The sequence below is a fragment of the Hippichthys cyanospilos genome, chromosome 6 (assembly GCF_059441005.1).
Source record: "Hippichthys cyanospilos isolate Australia breed blue-spotted pipefish chromosome 6, RoL_Hcya_1.0, whole genome shotgun sequence".
Classification (NCBI taxonomy): Eukaryota; Metazoa; Chordata; class Actinopteri; order Syngnathiformes; family Syngnathidae; genus Hippichthys; species Hippichthys cyanospilos.
In genome coordinates this window covers 22,357,080-22,373,317 of record NC_142374.1, presented here as the reverse complement: position 1 = coordinate 22,373,317, position 16,238 = coordinate 22,357,080, and the positions used below count along the sequence as shown (strand labels likewise).

The 16,238-nt window shown below is 38.4% G+C and overlaps 1 protein-coding gene across 1 annotated transcript in view; it reads left to right on the top strand.

Moving 5' to 3' along the window:
- srpk2 (SRSF protein kinase 2) overlaps positions 1-16,238 on the top strand; it is a 41,378-nt gene that overhangs the window by 15,754 nt on the left and 9,386 nt on the right. Inside the window, 7 exon segments of the mRNA XM_088416366.1 lie at positions 11,904-12,055; positions 12,989-13,097; positions 13,921-14,008; positions 14,079-14,166; positions 14,259-14,365; positions 14,977-15,142; positions 16,153-16,193. Of these exon segments, the coding sequence (XP_088272492.1) occupies positions 11,904-12,055; positions 12,989-13,097; positions 13,921-14,008; positions 14,079-14,166; positions 14,259-14,365; positions 14,977-15,142; positions 16,153-16,193 (751 nt within the window).

Below are 16,238 nucleotides of genomic sequence, written 5' to 3'. Positions count from 1 at the left end.
AAAGCTGAAGGGGTGAAACGTTCATAAATCAGTCACTTCAAAAAGTTTTCTTGGCACAAAGGGAGGGAATGAGAAAGTGAGAGTAAACAACCAAACCAACCAAGATGAATGAGTAGATGAGTGATGAATATTGTCGTATGTGGGAAATCCTCAAAAGCTGATCAAATTGTACCCCAAATGAAAACTTCTGGAATTTCACAGGAGGCATACGTTTTAAACAATAGTGTAAATATAATCATATTTATATTAGATTGTGATGGTGATAACTGTGAGAAGGCCTGTTCTGGTGACTGATACGTTTTCCTAAAAACCTTTTTTCCTTATATATCGTAATTACCCAAATATAAGACTTTTCAAAAGTATGGGTGCAGCCCATAAACGGTAACTAGATTTTTTTTTTTAATACCACACCATTTAAAGAAAAATGATGTGTCAGCCACATAAGCAGACTTTTGACGCACCGATTTTTATATCGGCCGTATTTTTACGTACAATAATTAATGTAATGGGACGAGCTAGAGGGTGGACATCAGTAGGTTGTTGCAGTTAACAGCAGCTTGTATCAGCTGAGGTTGCTATGGCAATTTTTTCAATTTACGCAAAAAGGTGATATATTTTAAGCTGTTTTTTAATTTTTTTTCAACTATTATTTTAAATTAGAAAATGGATGGATGGATAGTTTCAACATAACACCGACATAATACTGGAGAGTTGAATAGTAGTTCAAATTCCAAATCGATACTTCTTCTGTCTCCCTTTGTTCAATGGATTGATTAGTTTGGCGGACATATAAACACATAATTCGTATATACAATCAATCATATCTACAGTATATCAAATTTACAAGTCACAAACTTGTATACAAGATGTGTTTCAATTTATACATTGTTTATATTTTGAATACTATATTTTTAAAACTCATTTTGAGCACAGCCAAAAAATACAGCATTTAAGCCACACTGGACTGTAAGACGCAGGGCTCAAACCACGAGAAAAAAGTTGCAACTTATAGTCGGAAGAATACGGTACATAAAGCAAGCTTTTTGGAAGGTTCCACGGTAACTAGCTTCAATCGGCTACTTTGGCGACCACCATCGCCTCTGCTCTGACCCACATTGCTACAGGCGCACACATGACTCACAAACACGCACACACAAAGGCGGGCAAGAGTCAGCACCCAGCCAAGCTGCAACGCGACAATATCTCATGAAGCAAACAAGCCGGCCTGCCCCACTCGCTTTTTTTCCTCCGTGCCCTCCATTAACGCCTCCAACTCAGCTTCAAAGCAGAAACGCATAAAGTGGCTTCCATTGTCCTGTTGTCGTTTTTTTTTTTTTTTTGGGTCCACATTTGTTTACCCGCAGTGCTCATTCATTCGGTGAATAAATAACCGGAGCAGGATGTTTCTTTGTCCCTCTGAGGCTTTTAAGCGATGCACTAAAATGAGAACGAATTTTATTTTGAATCCAAAATCGCGATCTCAGATGATTTGGGTTTTTTTTTTTTTCAACATCAAACCTGTTTTGTTTTTTTTTAATGGTTAAAAAAAAAGTTGCATTACGTTACTCTTTAACCATTATTGTGGAAACAAATTATTTTGCGTGGCCAAAAATCAAATCACATTAGATTTACCATGATTCAGAAACGATTTCAAATGTCCAAAAATCGATACTATTACTATCTATAATATACAAGGTATGAAATGTATAGCTAGCTTGAAACAGTAGCAGTTGTGGCCCATGTATTGTTTTTAAAAAAAAGGCACATAAGAGTCAAAACGTAATAAATTTTAAAAAAGACACTTGTGCACATATTGATTGAAACAGAAATAATTATAAATGAATCGAATCAAATTGAATCTAAAATAGCTTTGAATAACAAATCAATTCTGAATCAAATCGTAGACCGAAAAATTGGAATCTAATCGAATGGCGAGACAAATATTTCCAACCCTGGCGCTAAGCTAGCTTGGCTGTAGCACAGACCTAATATATATGTAATTCGTAAGTCTCTGAGCAGCATCAGCATCGAGCCCCCTGATCATTTCCTCTGTGTTGACAAATAAACTACCCTATTAACAACTAGCGTTTACACCAGATGTAAACAAGAAGTCGCTAACTATGCTAATCGCTATTTTACAATGCAGAGTTGGGATTATCCCCCCCAAAAAACTTCAGTTTACCCTAGACAGCAACCAGCAATGAACAGGAAATAGGTTTCACAATTAATACATTTCTTGACATAAAATAAGGACGACTGCATTATGAATATAGCAAAATCACACATGATCAAGGCTGATGTCTTGACAAGGAACTTGCGGTTCATAGTAAATTCAAAATCGGCATTTATTTGTATTATTTTTCACCACAGACTAGTTTTGAGATTGCGATGGTTTTATTTCTATATTTAATGTTAACTTTTACAATACCATTATAATACCATAATATTTACTGTACTTTACTGTCAAAAAATTCCGAAAATCATTTCACCCAAACATTATAGAGGTGTTCAACATTGACCAAAAGGGAAATGAGCAAAAAGAGACAAAGATGTATTGAAAGAAAATACAAGAATACAATTTTTAGTCCAAATAGGAGCAGTACAGCACGGCAACTTCAGAGCCAGCCGACTTGTCAATTAAAGATGATGCGCACTTGTAAATCAGTAATGGGTATAAGTGAGGGAACAGGACACCCTCCTGAGTATCGCGCCGTCACCATGGTGATACACCTGATCTAATGCACCGGGTGCCTCAGCTGTTCCGCTGAACTAGGTTCAAAGGTCACCCTCTAGGGCATCTCCATGTAAAAATTCACCGTAAGATGCCGTGAAGTGATTTATACTCTGTGTGCGTCCGACACTTCCTGTTTGCGTCTGGACCATTACGGTCTTTTCCGGTGGTTACAATGTCCCATTGTTGACCCTCCCCCCTCGCCGTCTTCTCCATCAAATCAGCTCATTTTTTTTTTCCTCCTGTCTGCCTTTGACGGCTCTGTTGTCGCCTCACTTTTACTGTGAGTTTTAACAGCGTCACAAAGCTGAAAGTTGAAGACATTCATTTTTTAAAATCCCCATTTTCATCGTTCAGCCGACACTTTTTTTTCCTTTGATGTGAGATGATAAAGAGAGGAAGAGGAGGGACGGGAATAAACGTGTGAGAGAAAGGCTGGATAGCCTTCTGGGAGAGAGATGATAATGACACCAAACAAGGCAGCAGAGGATGGAGCAAAGATGTATGTGAGAGGATGATGAGGGTGAAGCTCACCAAGATGGGGGGCGATGGCGGAGGCGAGTCTCCGCAGACTCGGGTGACGTCGGGTCAGCGCTGGATTGAGGCGGCGGAATGTTAATGACCTCTTCGTTCGTGTGTGTGAATGTGCCGTGTTGCGTAATGCCCATGTGTAGAAAATGAAATTGAATGTGAATCAAATTGAGTTGAATTGAATTTGCTGTATCACTTAGGTAGCGGAGCACATTAGGTACGTGGCTTGCAGTGATTTTTGCCCTTTTCGTGAATCCAAATACTGTTGTACCTTTACTTAGGAACATTACTTGTCATGGAAAATTCAGGTTACGAAACACCTTTTTGGGTAAAAAAATATTGTTGTTATGGAGAAAAATTCAGCTTACAAATGGTAAAGATCGTTTGTGTGTAACATTGTACATATTTATATATGTATAAAAACACTTTGGGCTGCTGTAAAAAAAAAATGGTGACCACTTCCTCTAGTTAACCGCCGTGCTGTCACATCTGATTGCATGTTAGCGAAAGGACTGAACCGCATAACACACAGAAAGTACTTTGCATGACCTTAAACTAAAGTAAACTTACATGCTCAACATTATCCTCAAATAATGATTTTTGTTCCTGTGGACCTTTAAATTTCACCTAGAACACTGAACTGTAAAATAAAAATGTATAACTTTACAGTAATGAGGCTGCACGGCCCATACCCAAAATAGCTATTTCCGTTTCATGTATTGCTTTATGTATTTTGAAAACCCTTTTATTTTGGAAACTTACTGGATTATCTTCCATTTGTTTTGGTCACCTGAAAACCCACATTTCTACCATAGAATAGAGCTAAATGAAAAGGGGAAAAGACCCAGAAAGGAGACAGAAGAAGCCTACAACTTTGATGAAAAAGAAAGCTTTTTAACTGCCAATACCAGTAGTGTTACTTGAAATAATAAGAAGTTAAAGCGCTACTTTCTCGGCAAACCAGGTGAATCCAGTATAGCTGTACAAGAAGTTGATCAACTGCTGGAAAGTGTGAATGACAGCGGCTTAAAAAATATGTTTACGATTTCTGACATCCTATCTGTATGAGCCGTGGTAAAACTTCCAGGCGTAGTGATTAAAAGGTTAGCGACCAAAGGGTTTAGCAGCGTTTTTTTGTGTTTGGAACGGATTAGGCTATTTACATGTAAAAAGCGCCTTACGAAAGACTTATTCTGAAATTACTCCTGTAACAAATGAATTTTGTAAGTAGAGGTACCACTGTATTGAAAATACAGCTTTTTAGATCTTATACTAATTATAATCTTAATAGTAGAGTCATATTGGCACCATCCGTCTGTTTATTGTTTGACATAAACCAGGAAGTTGCCTGCTGACTAACAAACAGATGGACAGACACAGCTTTTGTTTAGGCTTGGCAGAGGCGGGCGCTCCGACGAGTAATAGAAGTTGGTCATGATGCCGAAACAACACAACTAATGTTAGCAAAAGACCCTGCCAGTCATGCGGACTTCTTTTTGTTTTGTGTGCCATGCAAATATTATTCCCGCTGATCCGGTTTTGTAGCACAATTTGACTAGCGCCAGCCGTTTTTGCATGCGCCACAGGGTTTTGTATTGCCCTCACTAATGATTAGATGTTGTGCTTTCAGAGCCTCTGTAGGGTTAAAAGTCGATGCATCGCACTGCGTGTGGTCTTGTATCCGTCGGAGGCCCGCGGCAGGAAGTTCAGCATCAGTCAATTGAGCCTTTATAGATTGCTGAGGCCTGGTTTCTACACAAACAAAGCTTGGCTTATTTGTTTTATTTACAGAAGTATGAAACATTGCTTCTAACCGGAGGGAAACGAATCATTTGACTTGTAGACAGAAAAGGAAGGAAGCCGGAATACTCTGGCCGAAATTTCAACCCTGAACTACTAGAACGTGAGGCAAAGATGCAATTGGCTTGTGTGCGGTTCAGCATGCAAGATGTTCCTCACACCAAGTCAGCTGGAGTAGCCTCCACTTTACCTCATTCCTAATGAGGACAAGCGCTAAAGAAAATGGATGCAATGGAAGAAATTGATTGATTGGGCTGTGCCGGTTCCACTAGGTGATTTATGGTTATAGACTTAGCTTTGAACCTTAGAAGGAAGAAAATATGTAAATTGATTGGGAGAAGGTTTGAAGTGTCCATGAGCATGCGTTTAACACCTCATTTGACTCTTTCGCACATGGTTTCTGCACAATAGCTGTTCAAAAAAAGCTTGATTCATTTATTTCTGTTTCGGGTACCTCCTTATTTAGTGTACACTGCCAGGAATACGTCAAGCTAACTGCAGCAACACATTTTGCATAACAGGAACACTCTTTCCAAAATAAATTTCAAAGTAACACATCAAAGCCCTGATAGACTTTTATTTTGAAGTAGATCTCAGCGTGTCGCGGTGTAAAGGCTGGCTTGACTCATCACATCAAGGTGGGAAAAAAACCAAGGCAGGGACGTTGTAAACCAGGGGTCCACTGTACAGTTCAACCTGGAAAAGAACCTAGGGAAAAACCCCATCTCTGTAAAAAGCATTGATGTTCCGTGCTCAGACAGGCAAAGGATTCGAAGGAGACTATAGGCCTGCAGGAAGATGTATCAAAAATGGATGCGGAGAGGTTACGCCGGGGCATTTCATCCTGAAAATAGTGTCAGGTCTCAGGTCTGAACTCAGACAAATACTCAGAAGGAGAGCAGCGAATGAGTCAGCTGTTCTGCCGACACAGGCCAAGACGGAGACACCAGGGGAATGAAAAATGACTGGCACGCGAATCAATCGGAGACCTTTGGAATGTTTGGCAGACCTGAAGGACACCGACAGCGTGAATCCCACGCCTTCATGCCTGAGCAAAGAGGATGATGACGAAAATGAGGGTTACTAAGAAAAAGTACTTGTTACCAAGGTGATAACCAGACACGTTAAAGGATGAGTCATCGCGTTTGAACCAGGAAGTATCTGAGCCATATAGGGCCTGATTACCTGAAGATACCGAAAGCTTTCATTAAATTACAATTTGACTCTTAAAGGGATTTAGAGATTTAGATTTAGACCGTTTTTGGTTACGGACAGCAGGAGGCGCTGCAGGTGTTGCATTTACCATTGTCTGTAGCTATAACAAACATGGCTGCCTCCAGACAAGTCCTACACCCATGTAAAATAATTTAATGATAACTAGACCTATGTTTATATTTAAAACATACTGTTGATCATTAAGAAACATTCATTTGCAAGTTTTTGACATTTACAATCATTTAATTTATTTCTTTTTAATGAAACACAGTATAAATCTTACACACTGCCCCTTTAATAGACATGCTTGCTGTTGGTGAGTGTTAATATCATTTTATATATTCAATACTGACATAATTCTTAACCTTGTGCATTATTGTGTCCATTTTTTGGACAAATTTTTCCTCGTTCTACTCATAGTATCTTAGCCAAGGGATGGCACATTCCTGCTAGTGTGATTACCAAGTGGTCGTGCCATGTTGTCACCACGTGGGTGAAATTTCAGCTCCCTACTGTTTTCTGTCAATGTTTTCCATTTGATGTGAAAGGCCTCTGATGTAAAGAGCAAAGGATTGGACAAAAATTGCCATTGGACAAAAAATGGCGTCTTGATTATCATCTTGATCTTGATCATCATAAAAAATATTTTTTTAAATGTCTTATTTTAATCAAACACAATAATAATCTGTTTTGTTTCATAGAGGACAAAAAAAAAGCTGGATTTGGACAGTTTTAGCCCTCATAATGATACCTAAAAAATAAACCGATTATTTGTATAACTGATTAGTTGTTGATTCATCGTTGCGCCTCTAAAGCTGCTGCTATGTCACAATATGCTAGTTTTTGTAGATAGTGACTTAGAAAAGCCAGAAGTAGAAATATTCCAACTGAGGATCTAATGTGTTGGACAAAAACCTGTCTATCAAGGTGACAGTGCATTCTTGCATCGTATGCTGTATTTGTGTTTAAAAGGCCTGCCTGTTTAGAGGGTAAATCTTGGAAGTTGTTTTGACATTTTCAGCTGTGCCCTGTCCACTCAGCAGTTTACGGCAGCCAAACGGCTCCGACGCAAACAAGCAAGAGCGCTGTGCAATGGGATTCTAATGCGGCATGATTGGCAAAGAGTCCTTTGTGTCCATGTCATGATTGTCACACCCCCCTGAGATTTGTCAAGTACCAGGCATCTGCCGCGAATAAAAGCTTTTATTCAAGCAAGACGGTGAAAAAATAACAAAAGTTCACGACGGACTGCAGGTCATGAAAACTCGAATCAGCAGGCGCCTTTCCTGGCTTTGCCGGAGATTGACTGTAATCATCTGACGGACTGTAGTGAAAAATGGAATTCTCATCTGTTGTCGGTGCTCATAAACATTCATCATGCTTCATTTTAACCTCAACACAAAAACGACAGGCGCCGCAGACAACGGTTTGACCTTGGATGTGATAGATGGCTGAATCTCATTCCTGGACAGGGGTTTCTCCTTGGGTTTTTAAATATATTTTAAAATATATTTATATATTTTAAATATATTTAAAATATTTCCTTATGACTTTCTGGTAAAATAGATCAGTCATCTTGACGTGTATTCTGGAGTATCTTCTATTTCGGATGACAAACAGTCCATAAACACAGGATGTTCCAAAAAAAGTACCATATTATTTTCAGATTATAAGGCGTTACTTTTTTCTCATGATTTGAGCCCTGCGGCTTACAGTCCACCATTAAAACATAAAAATTATGTATAAATTATATATATATATATATATATATATATATATATAGTAAATATTCCAAATATAACACTCTGCATCTTAAGCAAATAGATAAAGTCCAAATAAATGTATTAATCAGTGATCTGAGACACATTTTAATCATTTGTGTCCTCTATTGTGTCCATCTTGTCTCAGCAAGACATCAAATTTAGTTGCATCCCACTCAAACATGAGACATCCTTTAGAAAGGCCAAGATGTCCTCTACCAAAAACACTAGGACTTAGTTGAGAAGCTCCAATGAGGCAAAAGATATAGACCAAAAACAAATGTCCACTACAGTGGACACAAATGAAAAGACTGGTCTTAGGAGGATATATTTTATAACCAGTTTCCTTATGAAACACTTATAAAGCACTCATTATCTTAAGTCTATTTCTTATCCGAAGGCTTTGACAAATGAGTTTGTGTATTCATTTTGATTTTTATTTTCATTATTATAATCATAATTTTGCCTTCTCCTTTTTTTTTGAATGAGCTTGGAGGTTGAGGTCACTGAATAAATTTAATGTTTTGAAGCGTGTATGTTTACCCGTTACGGTCCTTCCTTTTGGAAGGTCAATCATGCTGATGGGTATGCTGAAACTGGAGCCAATGACAGTCGCTATGGCGACAGTGTACACACACATGCTTTTGAGTAGCAAATTGGTCCTTCTAATGTGAAAATGAGTCCCCATTAGGGGAAGGGGAAGTACTTAGTGCTGCTTCAGCCACGGGAAGGGGCCACACTAATCATAGCTGATTTGCCCTGCTGGATCTCACTTTTGGAGATGTTTTGTCATTAAAATATAGAAGATGGGACATTACGGTGGACATGCTTTTGGCTTTTTTCTTAACTATACAAAGATGTCTCTTTTTCAAGTCAAGGTTTCTGATGGTTTTTGATGATTTTTTTAAAATCATGAATACGCCCGGTTTTGCACTTTTCATCTTTACACGCTTCATCCAGACTTCCCACCAACATTTCACACTGTCGGAACTAACAAATATAAAACTGACATTAGCTACAGCTAACATTGTACATACAGTATTCACGTAAAAACACATACATACCACTTTGGGCTGTCGCGTTAGCAAATTAGCAAATGGGCTGTACAGTATCACACAGGAAGCACTTTGCATGACCGCAAACTAAACTTAAGTAAACTTACATGCTCAAAATATTCCCAAAATAATAATTATTCCTCCTCTGGACTTGAAAATTATGTCTAGATCACTTGGAAATGTCACATAAAAACATACAAATAAAACGACCTAAAAGGTCTTTGCACTCACCACCAACAGATCAGTGCCATTTCAAGGTGAGCAACTGCTACAATTAATGAAAAATTTAAAGGTATGTTTTTTTTATTATTATAATTATTCTCTTCATTATGTACTTTGAATTCCATGATTATTATGCACTAAAGTAAATTTAATACTGCATAAATTTGTTACAGTTTTTGATGCATTATTATATGTTATAAATCTTCATTTAAATAGTAGGAACATTTTTTGTGCATGGAACGGATTTACATATAAAAAGTTGCTACTGAAAAATATTTACCCGAAAAATATTTAAAAATATTTAACCTGTCCTCTTTTGGGATTTCTGTTCACAAAAATAAATCATTAACTTAATTATTCATAAATATCGGTCCACAAAAAATAATCAACATAAAGTGTCAGCCCTGTTCTCAAAAAGAAATAATTATTAATACATATTTGTCCACGGAAAAATATTAAACTTTAAGTGTCCTCTAGAGATCTGTTCACAAAAATAAATCGTTAACTTGACAGGTAACGAGTGGTGGCACATGACAAGTTGAGTCGAACCATTCTCTTATGGGGGAGAATCTGGCTTTTTAAAACAATGAAATTGATAACCCACTGAACATAAAATGTGTTATATGAACTTATATTTTCCTGAAACATTTAATTACTTCAATAATTATTTTTTAAAATATTTTTTTGCATGTTTGTTTTATGTACCAGTACCTCCATATGACAACCACTATTAACTTATTAACTGCTAGTCCAATATAAAACAGATCTTTGACATCTATAGCCGTCAGTGGTATCATGTATCAAGTATCTAACTACCATCTTACTTTTCCTGTCTTACTGTCTCCGCGGCTGCTTTGATCGCCTCCGTTTTGTCGGCTCGCATTCAGGAAGTTACGAGGGGGTGGGAGGTGTGCCCTTGTTGTGCTACCGCCGACCTGTGTAAGAAAAAAAATCAAAAGCACCAATCCTATGGATGCGACGTATAAACAACCTACGTGACTCGTTTGGTAAAAAACGCAGCATCCCATAATAGAGCGCAAGGACACATTTAGGTTGTAAACAATGAATGAATCTCTTCTGCCCTTCACAGAAGCTCTGGAAAAGCCGCCGCCACCGTCGTCGTCGCCGCCGCTTTAACGCTTTGTGTCCCGGATTCCCCAGAAACCACCCCCATAACCCAGCGCCCCTTTTCTTTCGCTGCAGTTGCCACGGCAACACAGCGAGATCATGCGTCTGCGCCTGTGACCGCCGTCGATAGCAGCTCTCGCATGCCGGCTTTGTGTTGATGTTGATGTTTTATTGCGGCGCTGTGGACTTGATGGTGATGAAAACGATGATGGCATTCACATGACATGTCGAGCTGCCCTATTTACCGATTTTGTGCTTACACCTGACTTAAGTGGACATGGAAACTGGTACCTTGACTTATGAGTTCAATTAGTTCCGTCACCATGGAGCAGTTCTTCTCTATTATATTTTGTCAAGCCCCCCCCCCAGGAAAGAAAACTTTCGCACCCCCCTATACTCGACACGCTGACTATAAATAAGATTATTATCTATGAAAAATTGTATAAGTATACCTAAACCTGTATCCTTTTTAAAATGAACAAAAAACGCAATATAAATCAACTTTCAACCATTGTTATTTTTTACAGCGTTTATATGGGTTACAGCTTAGTCTAAAACTGAAAAAAAAACCAACTGATTTTAAATCAAGAATACATCTTGTCATCTGAATATGTTGCACAGAATCTAAAAACTAAACCAAATCAAACCTTTAGATAAATGCTTTTGGAGTTTATTACTTTGATTGAAATCATCATCCTCCAGACTTACAAATGATAATTGAAATTTTGTTTTGGGACCGTATTGTCCCACAATCGGTAAAAAGAAAGAAAAGACGACTAAAGAGCATTAATTGAAGATTTATTAAAGCGTTACGTTGCCATTTTCAGCAGTAAAAAGTTTATTTATTATTTGATAACTAAATCATGTGCAATTCATACTTTTATTGAGTTAAAATGACATATTCACTCAGGGCTCGGGTAACGACCAATCACGGCTCACCTGTTTTCTGGCTTTGATCATGTGACACTCACAAGCTGAGCCTTGATTGGTTGTTTGAGCGCTCAGTACATGTGATGTCATTTAAAGTCTTATTATCCTAAAGGCATTAATGTTAAAAGAAAAAAAAAAATAGTCATAGAAATGTTCACTTTTTCCGGTTGAAAATGGCTAAATAAGTAAAAGATTCCGTTAGAAAGGCAATGAAGCGAAAAGGTTTCTGCTGATAACTTTTAAAGAAATAACGAGCAATGGCTTCTGCTCAGCCAGTTTTAGAGACTAATGACATCATTTCCTGGGCTTTTTCTTATGGTTGGGATCCCTGCTGAGCACCACCTGTCAGCCGCACGCACTTTCACTGCTTATGTTTTCTTAAAAAAAAAAGATACAGGAAAATGTCACAAGTTTTTATCCGGGTCTGAGTCACACTTGCTGCTCACGCACTTCGCTCTGAGTCATCGCCTGGAAAGACCAAAAGACACTTGAGGCAAACGTTTATATCGTCCCCTCGTTTGTCGTCGGCAGGCCTGAGACGCAGCAGAAAGCCTCGGCGAGTGTCCCTCCTTCCCCGCCGCCCCCTCCGCCCCCCCCTGAGCCGACGGGGCCCCCGGAGCCGGAGGAGGAGATCCTGGGCTCCGACGATGAGGAGCAGGAGGACCCGGCGGACTACTGCAAAGGTCAGCGCGGAACGCTGTGAAAACGTCGTCCTCAACCCTTTCTTTCTTTCTTTCTTTCTTTCTTTCTTTCTTTCTTTCTTTCTTTCTTTCTTTCTTTCTTTCTTTCTTTCTTTCTTTCTTTTTCTTTCTGTCTTTTTCTTTATGGGCTATCTATCTATCTATCTATCTATCTATCTATCTATCTATCTATCTATCTATCTATCGTATTTAGCGAGCTAGCTATCGTATTTCACCAGCTAGCTATCGTATTTTGCTAGCTAGGTATCTAGGATATATCAATGTTTTGTTAGCTAAATAGTATCTATCTATGTTTTGTTAACTAAATAGTGTCTATCTATCTATCTATCTATCTATCTATCTATCTATCTGTCTGTCTGTCTGTCTGTCTGTCATTCGTTCATTCATTCATTCATTCATTCATTCATCCCTAGCTAGCCATTGATATGCTTATTGATTATTTTAGCCTAATCAATTTGAAGCTAACTTCTGTCTCCCCATATCCATTTATCAATACGTCGCTAACTTCTTTCTGTCCTTAACAATTTATTAGGTAGGTAGCTGGCTGGTTCACAAGCTATTTACCTAGCTAACCTTTGCTGCCGAGCACACAAACTAGCAAACTAGCTTGCCAACTAGCGACTGTAGCTGGCTATCTCACAAGCTAACTCAATAGCTAGCTGGTTGGATCACAAGCTAGGCACCTTGTAAATATGTTTTTCTGTAAAAATTGCACTAAAATTTATTGAAATGATTTTTCTTATTCTTCACATCACATGTTTGTATTTGTTATCAATGTTTTTTTTAATTAATACCAACCAACAACAAATTTAAATCTGACAAAGTAGACTTTTCTTAGTGGCAAATCCATCCAACTTAACAACATTTGGTATAACTTTTTTCAGACCACCCTTTCCTCTTTTTTGTGTCTCTCAGGAGGCTACCATCCGGTCAAGATTGGAGATTTGTTCAACGGGAGGTACCACGTGATAAGGAAGTTGGGATGGGGCCATTTCTCCACCGTGTGGCTGTGCTGGGACATACAGTGAGTTAGCAAACATTACCACAAAATCTGACACACACTACACTGACACCAAAGCTCATGTCGTATTTTTTTTTTAATTGGCAGGTTGCATGACCGTAACATTAAGCCGGTGTCAGTTTTCATGCACACACACACGTAGTTACTCACGCTGTCGGTGTTAATTACAGTAATGGAATTCTAGTTTGCTAGTGTTGGGTTACCTGAAGCGCGCTAAGTCATCCGTCTTTATTGTCGATAAGTAACAGTCCCCACTTGGTTTATGTGTCTGTACAAGTCCGTCACACAAACAATGTAATTAATAACATTGTTTTCATGTGAACTGTCAACTCGGTGGTAGACTGTTGATTCCTCTACTTGCGAAATTTATTCAAACCAGAAGTCATTTTGTAAAGTTAATTTTTTGTTAGTAGAGCCGCTTTTTACATGTAAATAGTCTAATCCGTTCCAAGCCCGAAAAATGCTCCTAAACCCTTTAAATAGATAATATGAATAAATTATAAAAAGACATCAAAACGCTATCAAATACATATTAGAATTACACAGTCCATAATAATCATGGAATTCAAAGTCCATTAAGTGTAGAATAATTAAATACTTTGCTGATTTTCAGAGCTTGATTGCATGTGTTTTCTCAAATCGATGTTTATCCACTATTTAAGAAATAAAACTAAATAATTTTGGATCTGTGCATCGTCAGGAGACGGCTAATAAGTTCGTGCTGCATTATCATTCCTGCATTCATTGTAAGAGTGTGATGAAGTCGATGAGGGACGTTTCCTTCTGTAATCGTCAATTGTTGATGTACCTTTGTGTGTGTGCGTAGAGTGAAGAACTTTGTGGCCATGAAAGTGGTGAAGAGCGCCCAGCATTACACCGAGACGGCCTTGGATGAAATCAAGCTGCTGCGATGTGTGAGCATCTGATTGGTCTTTTATCTGTGCATTTCTCCTCTACTTTCTTATTTTTGTTCCTGCGTTCCAGGTGAGGGAGAGTGACCCCACTGACCCCAACAAGGACATGGTGGTCCAATTGATAGATGACTTCAAGATCTCTGGTGTCAACGGCATTCGTATCCTTCTCAGAATAGTTTTTGTTTGTGTTGAGTTTTCTACCCACATCGTGGAGTCATAGGCACAAATGTGTCCTTAACTCTTAGTCCAGATGTGTGCATGGTCTTCGAGGTGCTGGGTCACCACCTGCTCAAGTGGATCATCAAGTCCAACTACCAAGGCCTGCCGCTACCATGCGTCAAGAGCATCATCAAGCAGGTGAGGAGGCGCACCAAATTTTGGCGTTCTTTTCGACGTCCGCATACAGCAAGCCGGATTTACGCTGCATGATTTAAATCAAAGGCTTTTCACATCAAAATGGAAAGCATTGAAAGAAGATACTAAGGAGCTGAAATTTCACTCAGATAGTGACAACATGTCAAAGTTCAACCAGGCACGACCACTTAGTTATCACAATAGCAGGAGTATTCCATCGCTTGGCTAAAATACTTTGAGAACGACGTGGAAGAAAATGACCAAAAATTGTCAAAATACTGTACAAGGTTAAATTGACTTTATATCTTACTGAGACCTAACCTTTACTGCATTGGACACACATGAATAGAGTGGATCTCAGGAGGCTGTACCAGTCAATGTTAAGTGAATAAGTTAACTTATTCAATGGAACTTAGACGTCAATAGCCGTAAATGGCAGTGAATGAGTTGGAGACGCACACTCGTAATAGGAAATGTGGGATCTGCGCAATGTAAACAAGCCACAATGGATCCTGAGTTCTCAGAATAAAGTCATGGAGATGCTACAAAATAATATAAGATAAGATAAAGGAGCTTAGTACAACTCAACACATCACGCGGACTTTTGTGTGCAGGTCTTGCAAGGTCTGGACTACCTGCACACCAAATGTAAAATCATCCACACGGACATCAAGCCCGAGAACATCCTGATGTGCGTGGACGACACCTTTGTCAGGCGTATGGCCATGGAGGCCACCGAGTGGCAGAAAGCAGGAGCTCCGCCCCCTTCCGGGTCGGCAGGTAAGGACGGCGGACCCGCGTTAAATGCTGCATAGAATTGTTTTCCCCTACGTGACTTTTTAGTGCAATTTCATGACAAGATTTGTATTACAGGTTGTTTTCTTGCTCCCTAGCTCCCCCTACAGGTGTAAAGTGCACTGTAATTGTTGCTGTAATTTTAGGCTGAATTCACCTGATATTTACAGTAAAATTACCTTTAAAAAGGATGCATTTAATCTCGGATAAATCTCTTCTGAGAATGAAATTTATTCTGCTTCTCTAAGTCCAAGCCCAAACTCTACAAATACTTTTTTGTTCCTTGCCTTTTCTCCCCTCTTATTATTGATAACTGTGGCAATGTTTCCGAATTCCATCATGAACATTTTATCAAAATATTGTCACATAAATTGGCCCACAAAATAAAAATGTGTGTAAAAGAATACTGGTTAATATATATATATATATATATATATATATATATATATATATATATATATATATATATATATATATATATATATATATATATATATATATATATATATATATATATATATATATATATATATATATATATATATATATATATATATATATATGTATATATATATATATATATATGTATATATATATATATATATTAAAAATTGTCTTTGAATTAGTTAATTTGAGGATATCAAGGACACAATTCAGAATGTCTCTCTCACATTACCTGACTGCCACTATAATGTTCTCACATTTTCTACCGATGTGTTATTTAAGCTTATACACAATAAAACACTGACACACAGGAAAGAGTTTCACGCACATTACTGAAATCCTTTTACACATCTATATGAAATCTGTTGGGATTACTTTGGAATTTGCGTTTCGGTAGTGTGTATGAAGTAACTCATTTTTTCGGTACAGTAGTGGAGTATGTGAGGGGTCATCCTGACTTGTGGTGTGGCCTCAAAAGGCTTTTGCTTGTGTATGCTGTGACTCACACCTTGAACATGTCTGATGGCTGTTTCTCCTTGTGTGTGTGTCAGTTAGCACAGCCCCCCAGCTCAAACCGGTGAGTACGACTGATGTGAGTATAACACGAGAGGACACACACACACCAGCACGCACATGT